We start from the raw sequence: 17,680 nt of genomic DNA on the forward strand, positions 1-17,680 counted from the left end.
CCTAAGCACGTGTCATATTAAAAAACTTTCGCCAAACATGTTCAAAAATTAAAATAAAAACAAACAATAAACATAACCATTTCTCATACACAAAATTACAAAATTAACAATATATAACTTCCAAAATAGGTATTTTTTAAAGTCATTATATTTAGCATATGATTTTATTGGATAATGATTTATCAAAAACTTTTAAAAATAATTATATAAATTATATTTTATTCTATAATTATAATATAAGTAAAAAGAATTTCAAACTTGTGCTATAGCACGGTCGGAATCTAGTTCATCTTATAATGGTACGCACGTCTGTGTCATGAACCATGCAAAATACAATCTCTCATCCTTACATTTGCTGATCATGTGCTATATATAGTATAGAAATATGATGTATTTGTCATAAAATTGATGTATAATAATTACATTTATTCTGACGGATTAGTAGGTTTGAGTAGATCGTGTAAGCTACATGGGTCCAAAGCTAACCTCCGACCATGTGCTAATTTCATAATAGTTCTAATTTATTATTGGTTTGCACAAAAAAAAAAGTTATAATTTATTCATGAAGCGTTGACACAATTAAAATTTCAAAAGTATATATGCCATGGTGTGTTCCTAAACCGACCATACATTTGAGCAAAGTCAACAAGTGAAAAAAAAACATACAATTCGATAGAACAAAAAAATATATATTTATTTTCTCACATTTGGAAATAATTACGATCGTTACTAATTCTGAGTATTTGGTTATGTTTTAAATAATTGACTTTAATTCGTTGAGCAAATACAGGATATTTATCTGGATTGATCAGTAAGATAGATCATCGTTAACAGTGTCTGACGGGGATAACAAGAATAAATGATGATATTTTTTATTGTTTCTATCAGAAAAAGTGAATGATTAATGGGATTAATCATATAGTTACGAAACTAACATTTTTCATATTGAAAAACATATCTTATACAGATTAGCAACTACATTTCCATTGTTTGTGTAAGAGGCACAACCGCACAAGTCGTCTTTTATCGGCACCACAAACTACTCTACGGTGCGTACGATCACAACCGATTAGTCATCTTCTTCCACATCGGACGATCGACATTGTTCCAACTTCCAAGTCCTTTTTTTCTTTGCCGGTGGCCGGTAATATTCTATATTGGATAGAAAAAAAAAAAGAGTTCAAGCGGAAAGAGAGAGGTTTCATAAACGTTATAAAATATTCAAATTTGAAAGCAAATCTGCAAAAGCTTTAAAGGGTAAATCAAATAAAGACCGTTGCTTTTTTTTTTCTTCTTCTTTAATTACATTTTTAAATTTAATTTTTTTATCTCATTATCTGACGGATATATAAGCGAAAGATTATATATATATATATATATAAATAAAAGAAAATCTTCGTGATAATTTCGATAAATATTGTTGTGATATATTAATATTTTTTTTTCTTTCTTTTTGTTTTGCTTTTTGATTTTGGCACGCCTTAACGTCTCTCTGCTTTTGCCTTTTTTTTTTTTTTTGGTCGTGATAAATTTTATACTTGTTGCTAGTTTGTTCTTACTTTAATCTGTTAGCTGGTCCTCGAAATTTCACTATCCAAGAATTCATATTCTCTCAAGTTTTTTTTCCTCATCATAAATCATAAACGAAAGTTCTAATTAAGCTTCCATTATTACATTTTTCTTACTATTTTTTTCTTATTTTCTTTCTCTTAAAAACACTAGAGAAGATCAACAAAAGCAGAGGAATTTTCCAAAAAAAAAAAACAAATCTTTGAGAGTATGGAGAATTATTCAAACCCTGAAGAAAACGACGATGTTGGATCCATCGATCCAAATGATCAATCAGCATCTGAAACTCCGGTTTACTCGACGATGAGCACAGATTCTTTTGCTTATCATCGAACATGTTCTGAAACCTCGGGAGGCTTTTCAGACCAAATTGATGAAACCAGCAGCTTCTGCAGTGATGTCTCTCCTAGTGATTGGCCTGTCCCTGTCCTTACCGAATCCAAGTCTACGAGCTCAAATTTTCTATCTGCCTTTATTGAAACGAAAAAGAATCAGAACGAGCCTGAGGAGAATCTTGCGGTCCAAGAAATTTCAGGGCCAGGTTTTGTATTTCTCCGTCTCTCTCTCTCTCTCTCTCTGCCCACTTGTGTCAGAATCTTGAAACTGTTGTCGGTTTTGTGCAGAATTGGAGACGATGAAGGAAAGATTCTCGAAGCTTCTGCTTGGGGAAGATATGTCTGGAAGCGGCAAAGGCGTTTGCACCGCAGTTACAATCTCAAACGCTATTACCAATCTTTATGGTAACTAAAAGCCTCACTGTTTTTTCTTTTACTTTTAAACTAAGCCATCTATAGAAACTGTAACTAATTGTGTGATTCCGAGATTATTTGCAGCTACTGTTTTTGGACAGAATCTAAGATTAGAGCCACTGGAGATAGAGAAGAAGGCAATGTGGAAGAGAGAAATGAATTGCCTTCTCTCTGTATGTGACTATATTTTCGAGTTTATCCCAAAGTCACAGAACCTAAGCAATGGAGCCACTGTTGAGGTAAACAAGATCTGCCTTATAGAAGAAATAAGTATAAAAACTGAAATATATTTCTAATAAGTTCTTGCGGTTTTCTTATTGTTTGTTGTCAGGTAATGGAGAGTAGACCAAGAGCAGATATCTACATTAATTTGCCTGCACTCAGAAAACTAGATTCCATGCTTATGGTAGTTGCTCTGAACCCTCCTTATACATGAAGATTAGTTGTATAAGCTTTTATCGGTTAATTAATAAGGTCATTGTTTCTTTTTGTTTTGTTTTGTTTGCAGGAAGCATTGAATAGTTTTCAAAAGACAGAGTTTTGGTATGCAGAAGAAGGAAGCTTGTCAATGAAGTCAACAACGCGTTCTGCAACTGGATCATTCAGGAAAGTGATTGTACAGAGGAAAGAAGAGAAATGGTGGCTACCGATCCCTCTGGTTCCATCAGAAGGTTTGTCAGAGAAAGCAAGGAAACAACTTAAGAGCAAGAGAGAGAGCACTAATCAAATCCATAAAGCTGCTATGGCAATCAATAGCAGCATCCTTGGTGAAATGGATATCCCAGCTTCTTACATGGCAAATCTTCCAAAGGTGTGTATATAACAACAAATTAATGTTCATTTTTGCACACTAGGAGTTAGCATTTTGAATTCTTATTTTGTTTTGTTTTTTTTGCATTTTGCAGAGCGGAAAAGCGAGCACAGGAGACTCAATGTATCGACAGATGACGAGTTCAGGGAGGTTTTCACCAGAAAAGCTGCTAGATGGTCTCAAGATTGGATCAGAATATGAAGCCCTTCAGTTGGCAGATAGAGTAGAAGCTTCAATGTACACATGGAGACGCAAAGCTTGTCTCAACAATTCCAAGTCTTCGTGGAACATGGTGAAAGATGTAATGTCAAATACAGAGAGATCAGACAAGAACTATGCTTTGGCGGAGAGAGCAGAGTCTTTGCTTTTCTGTTTGAAACAACGGTACCCGGAGTTGTCTCAGACATCATTGGATATATGCAAGATCCATTACAACAAGGTAAGAACACACAAACAAAAGTGGCTTAATTCAAATCATTGATCTTTGTGATTAAAAAAACAATTTTTGATATATTTATATTTGTGGTTTGCTGCAGGATGTTGGAAAAGCTGTGTTAGAAAGTTATTCTAGAGTTCTTGAAGGTTTAGCTTTTAACATAGTTGCTTGGATTGATGATGTTCTTTATGTAGACAAAACAGTGAGAGGAGAAGAGGAATTATAATTACATACTTTGAATTTCTTCTTTGTCTCCCTCTAGCAGCTCCATTGTAAATTACTAAATTAGGTAAAACCAACATATCTTTATATGCTGTGATCATCTTCTCTTCAAGTCAAGTAGTCAACCATGACTTCTTCCACTAGTTCATTTAGTATCAACTCGCTAATCTCAAAGCCAATCCACTCAACCTCCCATCTGGTGTCTAACCAGCTCCTGGGTTTGTCCATGTCTTCTCTAACTCTTTCGTCCAACAACCGAGGGAGTTGCATTGGCAAGAGACGACAATAAACCTTTTCTTGTACCTCGCTAACAATGCTTTCCACGCTAGAGGCGGGCAAGGCTAGGGTTCTGGGTTCAACAAAGGAAACCCATTGAGGAACCCTGCAGAATTCGAAGATAACTTCGTTGATGCTGTCGAAGAGGAGGTCATGGTCTACACAAAGCTTGTTTGGATATAATGGTATGTTGCTGATTAATGCCGGACAAAGAAGCTGGTCAGAGAGTTCTGTTATCAGATACAGCTCTTCCCAATTTGAGTCTATTGCATCCAACACCTCTTTTACGTACTTAAACACTGCTTCTTTGTCATCCATACCACGGTTCTCTTCTTGTATCTTTGCTTCACCTGAGTATTGTCAAAGATGAGTCAATGTTAGTGCATACCTCTTGAAGAGTTCTAGAAAATAAGCCCAGTAAGCATTAATTGGATCTTCTTTCTATACCTCTTGCTGGATTTATTTCATATTCAGTGAATAGCGGCTGGGATGGTGATGAGGCCACAGAGGGATGAGACAGTGTCTGTTAGAAGGAAACAAAAGCAACCAAATAAGTTTATAGTAGTACTTCTTCTCTGTCATGATCAAAATTTGCAGAGAATCAAAAATGAACTTGCCTCTTCCAAGATTCCACCCTCATTCTTTCCACCATGAGCTTCAACTTTTGACATCTCATCAACAATCTCATCTCCTTCTATCGGTGAAGCAGAGTCTATCTCTTTGATAGTTAAGGAATCATCTGCAGCAGAGTCGCAAAGAATCATTGGATAAAAATAATAACGTATTGTATCTCTAAAAAATGGGAGAAAATGTAAACTACCTGCAACTGTTTCAGAGTTCATGAAATCGTCTGAAGTAGAAGATCTCGATAGCACGGTTGAATTCTTGTCCCATACTCTTCCTGGGCTGCTGAAAGGAGACGAATCCTCGGGAAGGGATAATACGATCCTACTTTGATTTCCTACCATCTCAGAGAGATGTTTCTCGTTGTCGTAGTGTTCTTGATGATGAGATCTCTGTCGAGATATCGAAGTCATGCGCTCGAGAAAGAAATGATCTTTGGTTGACAAACTCTTCTGAAAGCTTTTCTTCGTTTCCAGCAATCTGCGGTGGTCGTGCCGCGGTTTCTCTTTTCTGATTGCATGTTTCAGCTTCCTCATGATGTCAGAGAGAAACAAATGCAAAATCTTGGCTTTGTGTCTTATCATCAAACGAGAATCGCCTTCAGATATGCTACGTTCATCTTCTTGTGCTGACCTCTTCTTCCTCCTCCTGAGAAGACCAGATATCCAGCCTAAATGATGATGATCTCTCTCTTGTCTTTTCGAGCAAAGCTTTTCTTCCACATGGCTGCTTTCCATTGACATTTCAGATATTGGCACTGAAAACCAGTTCCGATATGCAACACTCTTATGATTTTTAAAGCTTTACAATCTCAGATCTTTTAAAAAACAAACCCAACAAAATATTTAAAACCCAAAACTTTTTGACGATGAGACTTTAGTTTACTAAGAAACAGAGTAAATTCTTCAGCAAGAAACTGATTTGATCATTGTATCCATCGTTATTGTTTATAGAACAAATCTAAATACAAAATCTACTGTTATTTAACATTTTCTTCTACCTATTTAATATTCTAGCAGGATAACGTATTATTGATTCTTGTATTATAATCAAATTTTGTTGAAAGTATTTCAAACTTTAGTATTCAAAACTCCAAAAAAAAAAGAAATAATTTATGATTCTTTGTATTAGAGTGAAAAAAAAAAAAAAAAAAAAAAAACTTGGAGATAATCTAACATTGGTAAGAAGAATCTAGTTTAGATTGGATAATGATGAAATCAAGTAACTCCTTATTTTAAATATACAGATTTCTTTGATTTTTAATTAAAAAAGCACCATATTTGTCTAATGTATTTATTTGATTTTTTAATTGAAAAGATCCATATTGGCTATCCTAACTTTTTGTTGGATATTTTTTTCTTAATTACTTATTTGATGAACCTGGTCATACCTTTCTGGTCCAATTTATTGAAAAAAAAATAGTTGTGAAATTTTGAATGAGAAAATCTTTAAACATAGTGATAATTTATTACTATAAAGAACATGCTTTTAAATATGATCCAATTATCTGTTTCCATGTCATATTTTTTTCCCCCTCATGTCATCATAACTTATAACATTAAAGTTTAAGAAATAGAAGTCACTAAATTTTATGAGATATAAACTCACTAAATTTTACAATATAATACCATACTGATAAAGATTGTGCTATACTGTATTATAGAGTCACAGCTGTGAAAATCTATCCAATTAATATCATCTTAATCATGCTTTAGCCTTTAGATATAGAAACAGAGGAGCGTAGCTCTTACTACCTCGATTTCAGTTAATAATTATGGGGTTACCGAACTTCCTCTTTGTCCTCCTTGCTGTCCTCAGAATTCTTTCAGTTTCCTTCTCTGCGTCCCATTCGAATTTAGCTCCTGAAGTGATCATACATAGTTTCAAAACACAGCTTTGTAATTTAACATGTGAACATCTTGTTACTTTTATCTACCACAAGATAGAATTATATATGAGTTCTCCATTGGTTCGAGAAGGATCATGTTAAGGAATCAAGTATACACCATTCATAGAAACAAATAGTGCTATTAATATTTGAAAAGAGATTACCTTTATTGACTTTTTTTAGTAAATGCATTAGTGGGATATTCATTCATAGAAATAATATAATTACCTCATTTTTAACAAACGCTATTGGAAAATCAAAAGGTTTTCAAAATTTTGGAAAAAAATGATAAGGAATGTCTTGAACTATCTGTAAACGCATTAGTGGATAATCATTTAGATGTTAGGGCCACTATTCATTTATTACAATAAGGCCCATACAAATACCGGGCCATAATTCTAATGAGGGCCCAATATCAATAAGGCCCATATTGAAGCAGCAGCGCTTTGTGGGGTGAGAGCAGAGCAGACATCATCCTCTCTTCTTCTCCACCGGTCTAATCTATAATTTATCCACCCAACTCGCCGTCGTCTCTCTGTCTATGAGCTTTGCTTTTCTCTGTCCGGTTAAATAGCTGTTTAAGTAATCAGAGAAGCTCAATTCTGTAGTATTTCTATCTATGATCCTAAGGCGGAAGCAGCCTTTACTTTTCTGAGGTACAGAGGTTCTTCGATTTCTATAATGGGAATGTATAGCTGCGACGCAGTAGTGTTGTTGAGCTTCGGCTTGAAATGTCCATTAGTTGTTATTGCAAGCCATAGGCATCGGATCCCATTACTTGTAGAATCTCCTCGTCAAATTAGTTGCAAATGTAGTAGTGCCGCCCTTGGCGAGGTTGTGGTAGTAGTAGACAAGGAGGAGGATACAGAACAACGAACCCCTCGGTTTAATCCCATTCTGAATCTGACAGATGAACAAGATGAGGCAATTACTCGGATTCCTATCAAGATGTCAAAACGTTGCCAAGCGCTTATGAGGCAGATTATATGCTTCTCCAGCGAAAAGGGGAGCTTTTGTGATTTGTTGGCTGCTTGGGTCAGGAGGATGAGCCCCATCAGAGCTGACTGGCTTTCTCTTCTTAAAGAGTTGAAGAATCTTGACTCTCCCTTCTATATCAATGTACTTTTTTCTCTTTCCTCCTTCCCTACTCCTGTTCTTGTCTTGTTGGTTTTGACTTTTATATCTGTTTTCATTGTCTGTGTTAAGTTTTTGAATCACTCAATCTTGTTACTGTAGGTGGCTGAATTTTCGCTGCTTGAAGATTCCTTTGAAGCGAATGCCCGTGACTATACGAAGATCATCCATTACTATGGGAAACTTAACCAAGTGGAAGAAGCTGAAAGAACTCTTCTTGCCATGAAAAACCGAGGCTTTCTCATTGATCAGGTTACCCTTACTGCTATGGTTCAGTTGTACAGCAAGGCAGGCTATCATAAACTGGCTGAAGATACCTTCAACGACATCAAATTGCTTGGGGAACCACTAGATTATCGATCCTATGGTTCCATGATTATGGCCTACATTAGAGCTGGTGCGCCCGAGAAAGGAGACGCCTTACTCAGAGATATGGATTCCCAAGAAATCTGTGCGGGAAGAGAGGTTTACAAGGCACTGTTGAGAGCCTACTCTATGGGTGGAGACGCACAAGGAGCCAAGCGGGTTTTTGATGCTGTTCAAATCGCCGGGATCACTCCTGATGTAAAGCTATGCGGACTGCTCATTAACGCATACAGTGTCTTGGGACAGAGCCAGAATGCGCGTTTGGCATTTGAGAATATGAGCATAGCGGGAATCAAAGCTACTGATAAGTGCGTGGCTCTTGTATTGGCTGCATATGAGAAGGAAGAAAAGCTAAATGAAGCATTAGGGTTCTTGGTTGAGCTTGAGAAAGACTCTATAATGGTTGAGAAAGAAGCTTCTGCTGTGTTGGCTCGGTGGTTTAAGAAGCTTGGTGTTGTTGAAGAAGTTGAATTACTTCTCAGGGAGTTTTCATCTAGCCAGTCTAAGCATGCGTGAACCGAGATGCAAGCTTTCTTGTTTCTATGATGAGAGCCTGCACTGCGTGCTGTTTCGTCTGGCCACCAAAACAGCATATGGTTTTTCTTATTTGCATTTTGAAGATTTTGTACGTGTATATATATATATATATATATTATACATGTAGCTGTCACAATAAGGAAACAAGTTGAATCTGAAAACATATTCGCCCTCTAGTACTGCCTTTTTCGACCTCTAAATCAACCCACTTGGAAATGTGAGGACTTTCACGGTTGCTGTCAATGACAGGCTGATTGGTTATCAACTCCAACAGAACAATTCCAAAGCTATAAATGTCGCTCTGTTTGGTTAAACGGTTTGAGTTAAAGTACCTGTATTATCATCAAGTGACTCAGTACTATATAACACCTTTGAGTCCATTAAAAGTTATGAGATGGTTTCTTACGTGTCATGCAGGTATGGATTTCTTCCAGGCTTGACATAAATCTTATTTGACTCTTGTATGTCAGGGTTGGTTGGGGAGGATCTAGACAGCCCGAAATCTGCTAATTTTGCTTCAAAGTTTTCGTCTAGTAGGATATTTGTTGGCTTAACATATCTGTGAAGGATTCGCAACTCGCTATACAAATACTCTAGACCTGTCAAAAGCCAGGTCCTCAAGTACCATGATATCTGCATAGATGAAGGAGTGAGTGCTCCCAACGAGGAAGCAGCAAAGAAAGTAAGGATAAGGAAAGAACATGTGAATGTGAAGTCCAAAAGCAATGGGAGTGAAGCAGACTCATCAAGTCCATGTCTTCCTCCACATGAGTATATGTGTCCTATAACGTTGGTTAGGATTCGAACCCTGCAGCGTTGGAACTATATATACTCCACAATAAGCTTTGTTAACTAAACGCATATTCGATTTTTTTTTGGGGGGTCAAATGTGATGTAGGAGATAATGGGAGATCCGCATGTGGCAGCTGATGGATTCACATACGAGGCAGAGACATTCAGAGAGTATCTAAGGACAACAGGAGGGAAAAAGAAGTCGCCAAAGACAGGCGAGCCCCTTGAGAATCACAAACTCATTCCAAATCACACTCTTCGTATAGTCATTAGGGACTGGCTGGAGAAGCACCCTAATTATAGTCGTGATTAAACCATAATCTTTATCTATAAGAGAAAAACAACAAGTCGAGATTATGCTGTGAAAATGATAATAACTTAAATGTATGAATTGTTAGGGAGTATGAGAGCGAGCGAATAGCGAAAATTGAATAGCGTTATCCGCGCGAGTGGGCGGGAGAGAAACGATCCGATCCGATCCGATCCGATCCTATCCCCGCGATTCAACTAACTTACTGGTAAACTTACCAAATCTATAGGCTTATGTGGGCCTTCATATGGGCCCGTTTATTCATTCAGCAAGCACACTACATGACCCACCCCGAGGCGAAGAAGAAGATCTGACCACCCGTTTACTCTAAAAGCTCCGTGACGTGTCGTAACCTGAATCGTTAACTCCACGATATCCCCCAAATTTGTTTTTTGACAGGCCTCCTCCCCCACTTTGCCATTGTTCTTCTTCTTCATCTTCCTCCCCCACTTTGCCATTGCCAACCCATAGTTTAAGGGATTCACATACGGAGCTTTATCAAGAATGTCTTCGACCCACCTAAGCTTCTGTATTGGTGCGTTTTGCACTTTTGTCTTAGTAATATTTCCCGTAGCGTAGACAATACAGGTTTCAAAGCCTTGTTCTTCAAATTCAAGGAGAATATCTAAGAATCTTGAGTCGCAGCTCATCACCACCATTACTTCCGGAGGCTGCGACTGTTTTGCCCATTCGTAGAGCTCCTGTACAATTCTCTCATCCGCAACTTGTGAATCCTTTTCATACACTCTTCCGTCTTCACGAACTACACATTCAAACTCGACACCTGATAACTCTAGCCTGTTGATAATTTCTTGGGGAAACGATTCCTTCTCAGCATAGGCTTTTATAGAAACTATCTCTCCACTAAAACCATGATTTCTCAAGCCTGATTCTATGGCCTCACGAGATCTAAGGGGATCAAACCCGTTATCAAACTTTACGCTCTCCATGTCCCAGCGGACAGTAATACGTGCCATTTCAGATCCCAAAGTACCCTATGAGAGTAAAAAGTGAAATCTTTTAGACTTTTAATAACAAAATGTAAACTCAAAAACTAAGAACAGAGCGATATCTAAAAAACTAACACAAATATGATGTAAAAATCTACAATAGTCAGATTAGAATTGAGAATCTAAGGGTTGGGATATTTTCCGCCAAAATTGAAGATAAAGATTACGCCCAATTTAACCCTAAGCGATTACTCCATGGAAAAACCAAGAACCCTAACAAATGACGAAGACGTGACAGAGGAAAAGAAGAACAAGTCGCATCACATATTCAAGAAACCCTAATCGGAAATCAAATCAACATTCAATCACGCAAATCAACATCGGAAATCAAAATCGATGGAGATACCATAACATACCGAGAAATTTGAGTATCTCTCTGTGTCCCCTGGTTCTCTGATTCGAAACGTAGATGTAGCTTGGTGAGGAAGCGAACCAAAGCTCTCTGAGGGAGCGAGAGAGAGAGAGAGAGAGAGAGAGAGAGAGAGAGAGCGTGAGAGAGAGAAGAGAGAGAAGAGGGAAAAAACGAAGATGTAGCTTGGTGAGGAAGCGAAGCAAAGCTCTCTGAGGGAGAGAGAGAGAGAAGAGAGAGAAGAGGGAAAAAAACTAATTATAAAGAGAAAAACATAACGGGAGCCTCTTTTGTGGTTTACATGCCTTCCACTAAACCGGTCGAGACGAACTGAACCAAAATAGTATTTAAACCGGAATTGCTTTTAACTTTGGCTTTTTATGTTTTTGTCCTTTTGTTTAACCGTTTCGATTTAATGAGAATGTGCTAATAAACAAAACTTGACATCTTATCTTTTAATATTTTAGGGGTCATTTATAAATGTTATAAGTTTTATTTTGTTTACTTTATAATGTAAATTTAATTTAAATACGCTGACGCCGCTTACTTTTTTGATTTTTGAATTTATTACTAATTGTAATATATATATATATATATATATATTTTTTTTTTTTTGCAACCAGTATATATAAACTGTATTCTTTTACGTACTTAAACACTGCTTCTTTGTCAGAGAGATGTTTCTCGTTGATGATGAGATCTCTGCCGACATTTCGAAGTCATGCGCTCGAGAAAGAAATGATCTTTGGTTGACAAACTCTTCTGAAAGCTTTTCTTCTTCTCCAGCAATCTGTGGTGGTCTTGCCGCCGTTTCTCTTTTCTGATTGCATGTTTCAGCTTCCTCATGATCTCGGAGAGAAACAAATGCAAAATCTTGGCTTTGTGTCTTATCATCAAACGAGAATCGTCTTCAGATATGCTGTGTTCCTCTTCTTGTGCTGACCTCTTCTTCCTCCTCCTGAGAAAACCATATATCCAGCCTAAATGATAATGATCTCTCTTTGTCTTTTCGAGCAAAGCTTTTCTTTCACATGGCTGCTTTCCATTGACATTTCAGATATTGGCACTGAAGAACCAGTTCCGATATGCAACACTCTTATGATTTATATAGCTTTACAATCTCAGATCTTTTTTAAGAAAGTAACAGAAAGTAACAGAGATGTGAAAGCTTGTTGCATATCTTTTAACTAAAATACCCAACAAAATATTTAAAACCCAAAACTTTTTAACGATGAGACTTTAGTTTACTAAGAAACAGAGGAAATTCTTCAGCAAGAAAACTGATTTGATCATTGTATCCAACGTTATTGTTTATACTTTATAGAACAAATCTAAATACAAAATCTACCGTTTTTTAACATTTTCTTTTACCTATTTAATATTCTAGCAGGATAACGTATTATTGATTCTTGTTTTATAATCAAATTTGGTTGAAAGTATTTCAAACTTTAGTATCAATCTGATCTCAAGTAATCTATTCAAAATTCCAAAAAAGAAATAATATATGATTCTTTGTATTAGAGTGAAAAAAGAAGAAGTTGGAAATAATCTAACATTGGTAAGAAGAATCTAGTTTAGATTGGATAATGATGAAATCAAGTAACTTTTTATTTTAAATATACATATTTCTTTGATTTTTAATTAAAAAGCACCATATTTGTGTAATGTATTTATTTGATTTTTTAATTCAAAAGATACAAATTGGCTATCCTAAATTTTTGTTGGATATTTTTCTTAATTACTTATTTGATGAACCTGGTCATACCTTTCTGGTCCAATTTATTGAAACAAATTACTTTTGAAATTTTGAATGAGAAAATCCTTAAACATAGTGATTATTACTGTAAAGAACATGCTTTTAAATATGATTCAGTTATCTGTTTCCATGTCATATTCCCCCCCCCCCCCCCTCATGTCATCATAACTTATAACAGTAAAATCTAAGAAATAGAACTCAATAAATTTTATGAGATATAAAAGCACTAAATTTTTACAAAATAATACCATACTGATAAAGATTGTGCTATACTGAGAATTCAATAAAATTTTAGAGTCACAGCTGTGAAAATCTATCCAATTAATATCATCTTAAGCCTTTAGATATCGAAACAGAGGAGCGTAGCTATTACTCCTAACTTACCTCGATTTCAGTTAATAATGATAGGGTTACCGAACTTCCTCTTTGTCCTCCTTGCTGTCCTCAGAATTCTTTCAGTTTCCTTCTCTGCGTCCCATTCGAATTTAGCTCCTGAAGTAATCATACATAGTTCCAAAACACAGCTCTTTACTTTAACATGTGGACATCTTGTTACTTTAATCTACCACAAGATAGAATTACGAGTTCTCCATTGGTTCGAGAAGGATCATGTTAAGGAATTTTCATACCTTTGGTGTTCCCGTCGATCAAGCATGAAAAGCCTCCATCGATATCTTCATCTGAATCTATGATAACACTGCATTGTTCAAACTGCATGAAATAAATTGCACATTGCTTAGATTTTGAGCAAGTTAAAACGCTTGTTCTATGATAGCTGACCAATGAAAAAATCCAGCCCAATACCTGCGTTCCAGTGCCTTCTGATTTTACTGACTTTCCTGCTGCTCTTTTCTTGAACATACTCTGTTTTGGTTTCACCGTCTTCCAAGATCCCACTTGTATCTCTGGGGATAAATATGTTTTCACAGCTCTGGCTGGTGCGTTAGATGGACTGTGAATGCAAGATGAGCATGGTTGTAACTATTTTTGGCATAAAAAAGGGTACAAGTAGCATATAGCTTGTTTGACTTACTTTCTGGGAAGCTGCGGTTGTTTTGTTTTCAGTGTAGTATTACAATAGGAATTGCTCTGCAATTTATTTTTCATGTGTTAGTGACAGCTGAGCATATAAACAAAATGGAATTTCGAAGAGTGGAAATGTTTACTGTAATAGAGTTTATTACCTTGATTGCTGGGCCGCGCTGATCTGGCAAGTTTTCCTTAGCCTGTTGTTTAACAAAAGCCACATTAATTGCTGGAATTTTCAACCTAGATAGCAATGACATGGAAAGCAAAAGACTCTCACTTGTGGTGCTGTTGGAACCTGAACTCTTGCCTCAGGCATCTTTAAGCTCCCTAAAACCTACAAGAGATTTTGGTGGTAGGATTCAAAGCATACATGTGTTTTAATTTAATTCTAAAAGGTCGAGAATTTAGAGTTACCTTGGCTGCTGGACCGCGCTGCTCAGGCAGGTTTTCCTTAGCCTGAGGTTTAATAAAGGTTACATTAATTGCTGAAATTTATAGCTAATAGAGCATAGACATGGAAAGAACGAGAAACGACCTGCACTTGTGGGGCTGTTGGAACCTGAACCCTTGGCTCAGACATCTTCAAACTAGCCAAGACCTATAAGAGTGTTGGTAGTGAGAATTAAAGCATTACATGTTCACAAGTCTGAAGATTTATGACAATCCGATATGACTCACAGGCTCTGCTAAGATTTATAAAAATGCATACTCATTTTTCTTTACAACACTGATGTTGTTACCTGAATCTCTCTGGTGAACGTGTGACAGATTTCCCTTTGTATTCTCTGCATAGCGGATTCTACTTGCTCTGGGATAGCTGTTAGCATCAGAGAGATATTCTGTAGCTTCTCCTGATTGGGATCTTTGCTGAATTCCTCTAAAATAGATTTAACACCTCCAACAAGACTAGCTTTAGCATCTGCTTGATCCTTCATCTGCTTGCCAATTATTTATGTATTTTAATAAGTTAATCCATTTGCACAAGGTCGATAAAGAAACAAGTAAAAAATGCAAATATTTGCTTTTACCAGCTGCTGTAGTGAAGTGTCTTGGAGAATCAACTTTTGCTGTAAGCGTTCAGCTGCAATAAACAGAAGAAACCATAAATCTAGCTAAGTATCTATTTAGACCTTCACATGGAGTATTGAGAAATTAAGAGTCATTCTTCATGGTGTGATCAAACGGTCAAGTGAAATGGTCTTCAACAAACTGATAAATCTATTGGAGCAAACAATGTCAATCTGTAAAATTGCTCTTGTCAATATCACGTTCCTAAAGGAGTAAGATCAGCTTTTAACGGCCCAGCTAACAAATCCTGTTTGGCTAAACCAATGAGAATCCAAGGGAATACACTATCCTAAACCCCCTAGTCTGGTTGTAGCCTATGTGTGGTTACTATATACTTTGAGAACAGAGCAAATTTGGCACATTCAAATATTTGTGTACATAAAATGAGACAATCATAGAACTCACTTTCGAGAAATACTTCTTTAGTTCCTCTGTTGGCCTGCATGATGTCACACTGAATTGAATCTAACATCATTCCAAACCTGCTCAAAGAAGTTTCCATCATCCCGAACCGTTGCTCAAGTTCTTCACTGATCTGAGCTGCAAAGTGACAAATGAAGAAAAGTTGGATCAAATTAGGAGCCAAGCCACCCCAGAGAACATAATCCCACGCTAGTTTTTTTGAATTCAGAAAGAGGCCAAACTTACATTTATTAGACTCACCAACTGAAGCAGAACTCCACCTTCTAGTAAGACCGCTGGAAGGTCTCGATGCTGCCAACTGACTATCATCTCGTCTATGATTATGATTGATTGGGGGTAAGCAACTGACCTTCTTCAAAGAATAGTCTCGTTCCTGAGAACTAAATCTCTGTAGCAGCACAAAAGTGTAATCAATTTAATTAACATTGGAGATAACTCAAGTAGTCGTCACATGAAGGAAGTTTAGGTTAAGTAGCTAAACCTGATCGTTGAGGTCTTCGAAAGAAGTCTGAGTCATCTGAGAAAAGCCACAACCACGCTGAGACGAAGGTCCCTGAGAGAAGGACTGCTGTGACTGCTGTGATCGAAGCTGCTGAGATGCTTGTGGTTCAGCTGATCTCCTACTATATAGATGATGATACGCAACCAACACAGGCAGATACAATTCCAAAGAGAAAACGTAATCAGTAGCCAAATCAATTAACCTCGTCTCCAGTCACAAATCAGATCCGAAACAACAATAGCGGATAATCCCAGAATAAATTTTAAAAACCCTAAACCATGAAAATCGATCAAATCAAAGTTCGCTGATGTGAAATTGTTCGCGTGGAAGAGAAAGAGAAGAGATAGAAGCGAAATCGAACCTTAAAATAGGAGGAAAAACAGATATCGATTTCAGATCGCAGGCTTTGTTCATATTCATCTTCATCATAGAGCAGACGAGGACGCAGCTCTTGTTCAAAATTTCACGATAGTGTGATCAATCGATTATGAACTTTAAGCTAGAGAGAGAGAGAGAGAGAGAGAGAGAGAGAGAACTCGAACCCAATTTTGAATTTTAAAAAGATCGATGGAGTCTAGAGAGAGAGAGAGAGTGTGTGTTGAGGAAAATATATATATATTTTTTTCTTTTTTTGTTGTTGTTGTTTGATCTGGGCACTAATACCAGTTACCCGTATTCGACCCGTTACTCGGCTCGTACCCGTCCCGTATTCGACCCGTTACTCGGCTCGTACCCGTCCCGAAAAAAGGTACTCGCAGCTTTAAAGTCGAGTAAAAGGTATTATAATTTTATTACCCGTGAGTAAGGGACGAGTATAGGGTATTAGTTTAGTTTTCAATACCTGTCCCGTTACTCGTCCCTTTACCCGTTTTGTTACCCGACCCATAAATACCCTTTAATATTTTGTATTATTATTATTTATTATTAATTTATAAATATATAATAGAGTTAAAGTTAAAACCTAAGTTCAACTTAGTCCAACTGGAATGATATATACGATGCCCAATTGAATTAATATTTTATTTTTGTTTTTTAAGTTTGTAATTTTCTAATTTTTGGACCTATATGTTGCATACATTTATGATTTTTCTTTTTCGGATTTTGGAATATGAAATTATTATTACGATTATTGACAATTTTTTTATCGGATATTCATTTATCCAGGTAAGGGTAAAGGGTCGGGTATTTAAAGGGTCAACTATTTTTTTTCGGATACCCGTTTTTCTGGATACTCGTTATTTAAGGATCGAGTACGAGTAAATTTTTTCTGTTACCCGTTAGAGTCGGATCGGGTAAAGGATATAAGAAAATTCAAAGGTACTCGTCCCGTGCCCAACCCTAGTTGTTGTTGGTGTTGTGGTAAAAGAGACGATTTTAGAGGTGATGAAGCCCATGGACTGTGTATAAACGGCCCATCTCAAAGACTTGTATAAAAAAAAAAAAAAACGTATGTAACAACAAATTCGAAAGTGACATGCCTAAAATAACAAAAACTTAAAATTGAACGCTGCCATGCCAATCACTATTTTGTTGTACTGGATGTGACATGCCAAGTGATGTTTGTACACACACACACCACACACTAAATGCATTACAAAAACGTTAACAACCAAAAATACTGCATATTCTTTGATATTTCCATATTCAGTTTACGACTGTATTACATATACTAATAACCCAAAAAAAAACTTATAGTAAAACAAATAAGTTTTACAACATCAATCCAGTAATTTATGCCCCAACTTTTTCCAGTTGGAAAAAAACATAAAAATTGACTAGTTAAATTTCTTTAGTCACCTTGACTTGTCGATTCTAGAACATTCTGGCCT

General features: G+C 36.5%; 4 protein-coding genes and 1 pseudogene across 6 annotated transcripts; 2 read left to right on the top strand and 3 right to left on the bottom strand.

Annotated features, from left to right (window-relative positions):
* The first annotated feature begins 1,494 nt into the window (after positions 1-1,494).
* Positions 1,495-3,874, top strand: LOC104738625 (rop guanine nucleotide exchange factor 2). Its single transcript, XM_010458787.3, has 7 exons — positions 1,495-2,110; positions 2,193-2,309; positions 2,403-2,557; positions 2,650-2,724; positions 2,827-3,129; positions 3,224-3,568; positions 3,666-3,874. The coding sequence occupies exons 1-7, from the start codon at positions 1,780-1,782 to the stop codon at positions 3,789-3,791; spliced, it is 1,452 nt and encodes a 483-aa protein (XP_010457089.1). The 5' UTR covers positions 1,495-1,779; the 3' UTR covers positions 3,792-3,874.
* Positions 3,713-5,821, bottom strand: LOC104743074 (protein TRM32-like). Its single transcript, XM_087485118.1, has 4 exons — positions 4,884-5,821; positions 4,681-4,802; positions 4,511-4,586; positions 3,713-4,413 (listed from the first exon to the last, which is right to left on the bottom strand). Exons 1-4 carry the CDS (start codon positions 5,428-5,430, stop codon positions 3,896-3,898), a joined length of 1,263 nt encoding a protein of 420 aa, XP_087341244.1. The 5' UTR covers positions 5,431-5,821; the 3' UTR covers positions 3,713-3,895.
* Positions 5,822-7,012: 1,191 nt separating this feature from the next.
* Positions 7,013-8,788, top strand: LOC104738623 (pentatricopeptide repeat-containing protein At1g01970). Its single transcript, XM_010458785.3, has 2 exons — positions 7,013-7,694; positions 7,812-8,788. Exons 1-2 carry the CDS (start codon positions 7,257-7,259, stop codon positions 8,589-8,591), a joined length of 1,218 nt encoding a protein of 405 aa, XP_010457087.2. The 5' UTR covers positions 7,013-7,256; the 3' UTR covers positions 8,592-8,788.
* Positions 8,743-9,251, bottom strand: LOC104738622 (putative LRR receptor-like serine/threonine-protein kinase At2g28960 pseudogene; annotated as a pseudogene).
* Positions 9,252-11,675: 2,424 nt separating this feature from the next.
* On the bottom strand, positions 11,676-16,481 carry LOC104738626 (putative recombination initiation defects 3). 3 transcript variants are annotated; one of them, XM_010458789.2, is made up of 15 exons: positions 16,213-16,481; positions 15,831-15,972; positions 15,575-15,737; positions 15,332-15,466; positions 14,887-14,939; positions 14,599-14,793; positions 14,394-14,456; positions 14,273-14,314; positions 14,136-14,192; positions 14,014-14,055; positions 13,863-13,918; positions 13,634-13,781; positions 13,459-13,540; positions 13,214-13,321; positions 11,676-12,031 (listed from the first exon to the last, which is right to left on the bottom strand). In XM_010458789.2, the coding sequence occupies exons 1-14, from the start codon at positions 16,278-16,280 to the stop codon at positions 13,221-13,223; spliced, it is 1,347 nt and encodes a 448-aa protein (XP_010457091.2). In that variant the 5' UTR covers positions 16,281-16,481; the 3' UTR covers positions 11,676-12,031; positions 13,214-13,220. The 3 variants fall into 3 exon arrangements, with proteins under 3 accessions (XP_010457091.2, XP_019091328.2, XP_010457092.2); XM_019235783.2 differs by lacking the exon at positions 11,676-12,031 and having other exon boundaries at positions 13,015-13,321; XM_010458790.3 differs by lacking the exon at positions 11,676-12,031 and having other exon boundaries at positions 13,015-13,321; positions 15,831-15,969; positions 16,213-16,435.
* Positions 16,482-17,680: the final 1,199 nt, after the last annotated feature.

The sequence above is a fragment of the Camelina sativa genome, chromosome 14, assembly GCF_030686135.1.
Source record: "Camelina sativa cultivar CO46 ecotype springtype chromosome 14, ASM3068613v1".
Taxonomy (NCBI): Eukaryota; Viridiplantae; Streptophyta; class Magnoliopsida; order Brassicales; family Brassicaceae; genus Camelina; species Camelina sativa.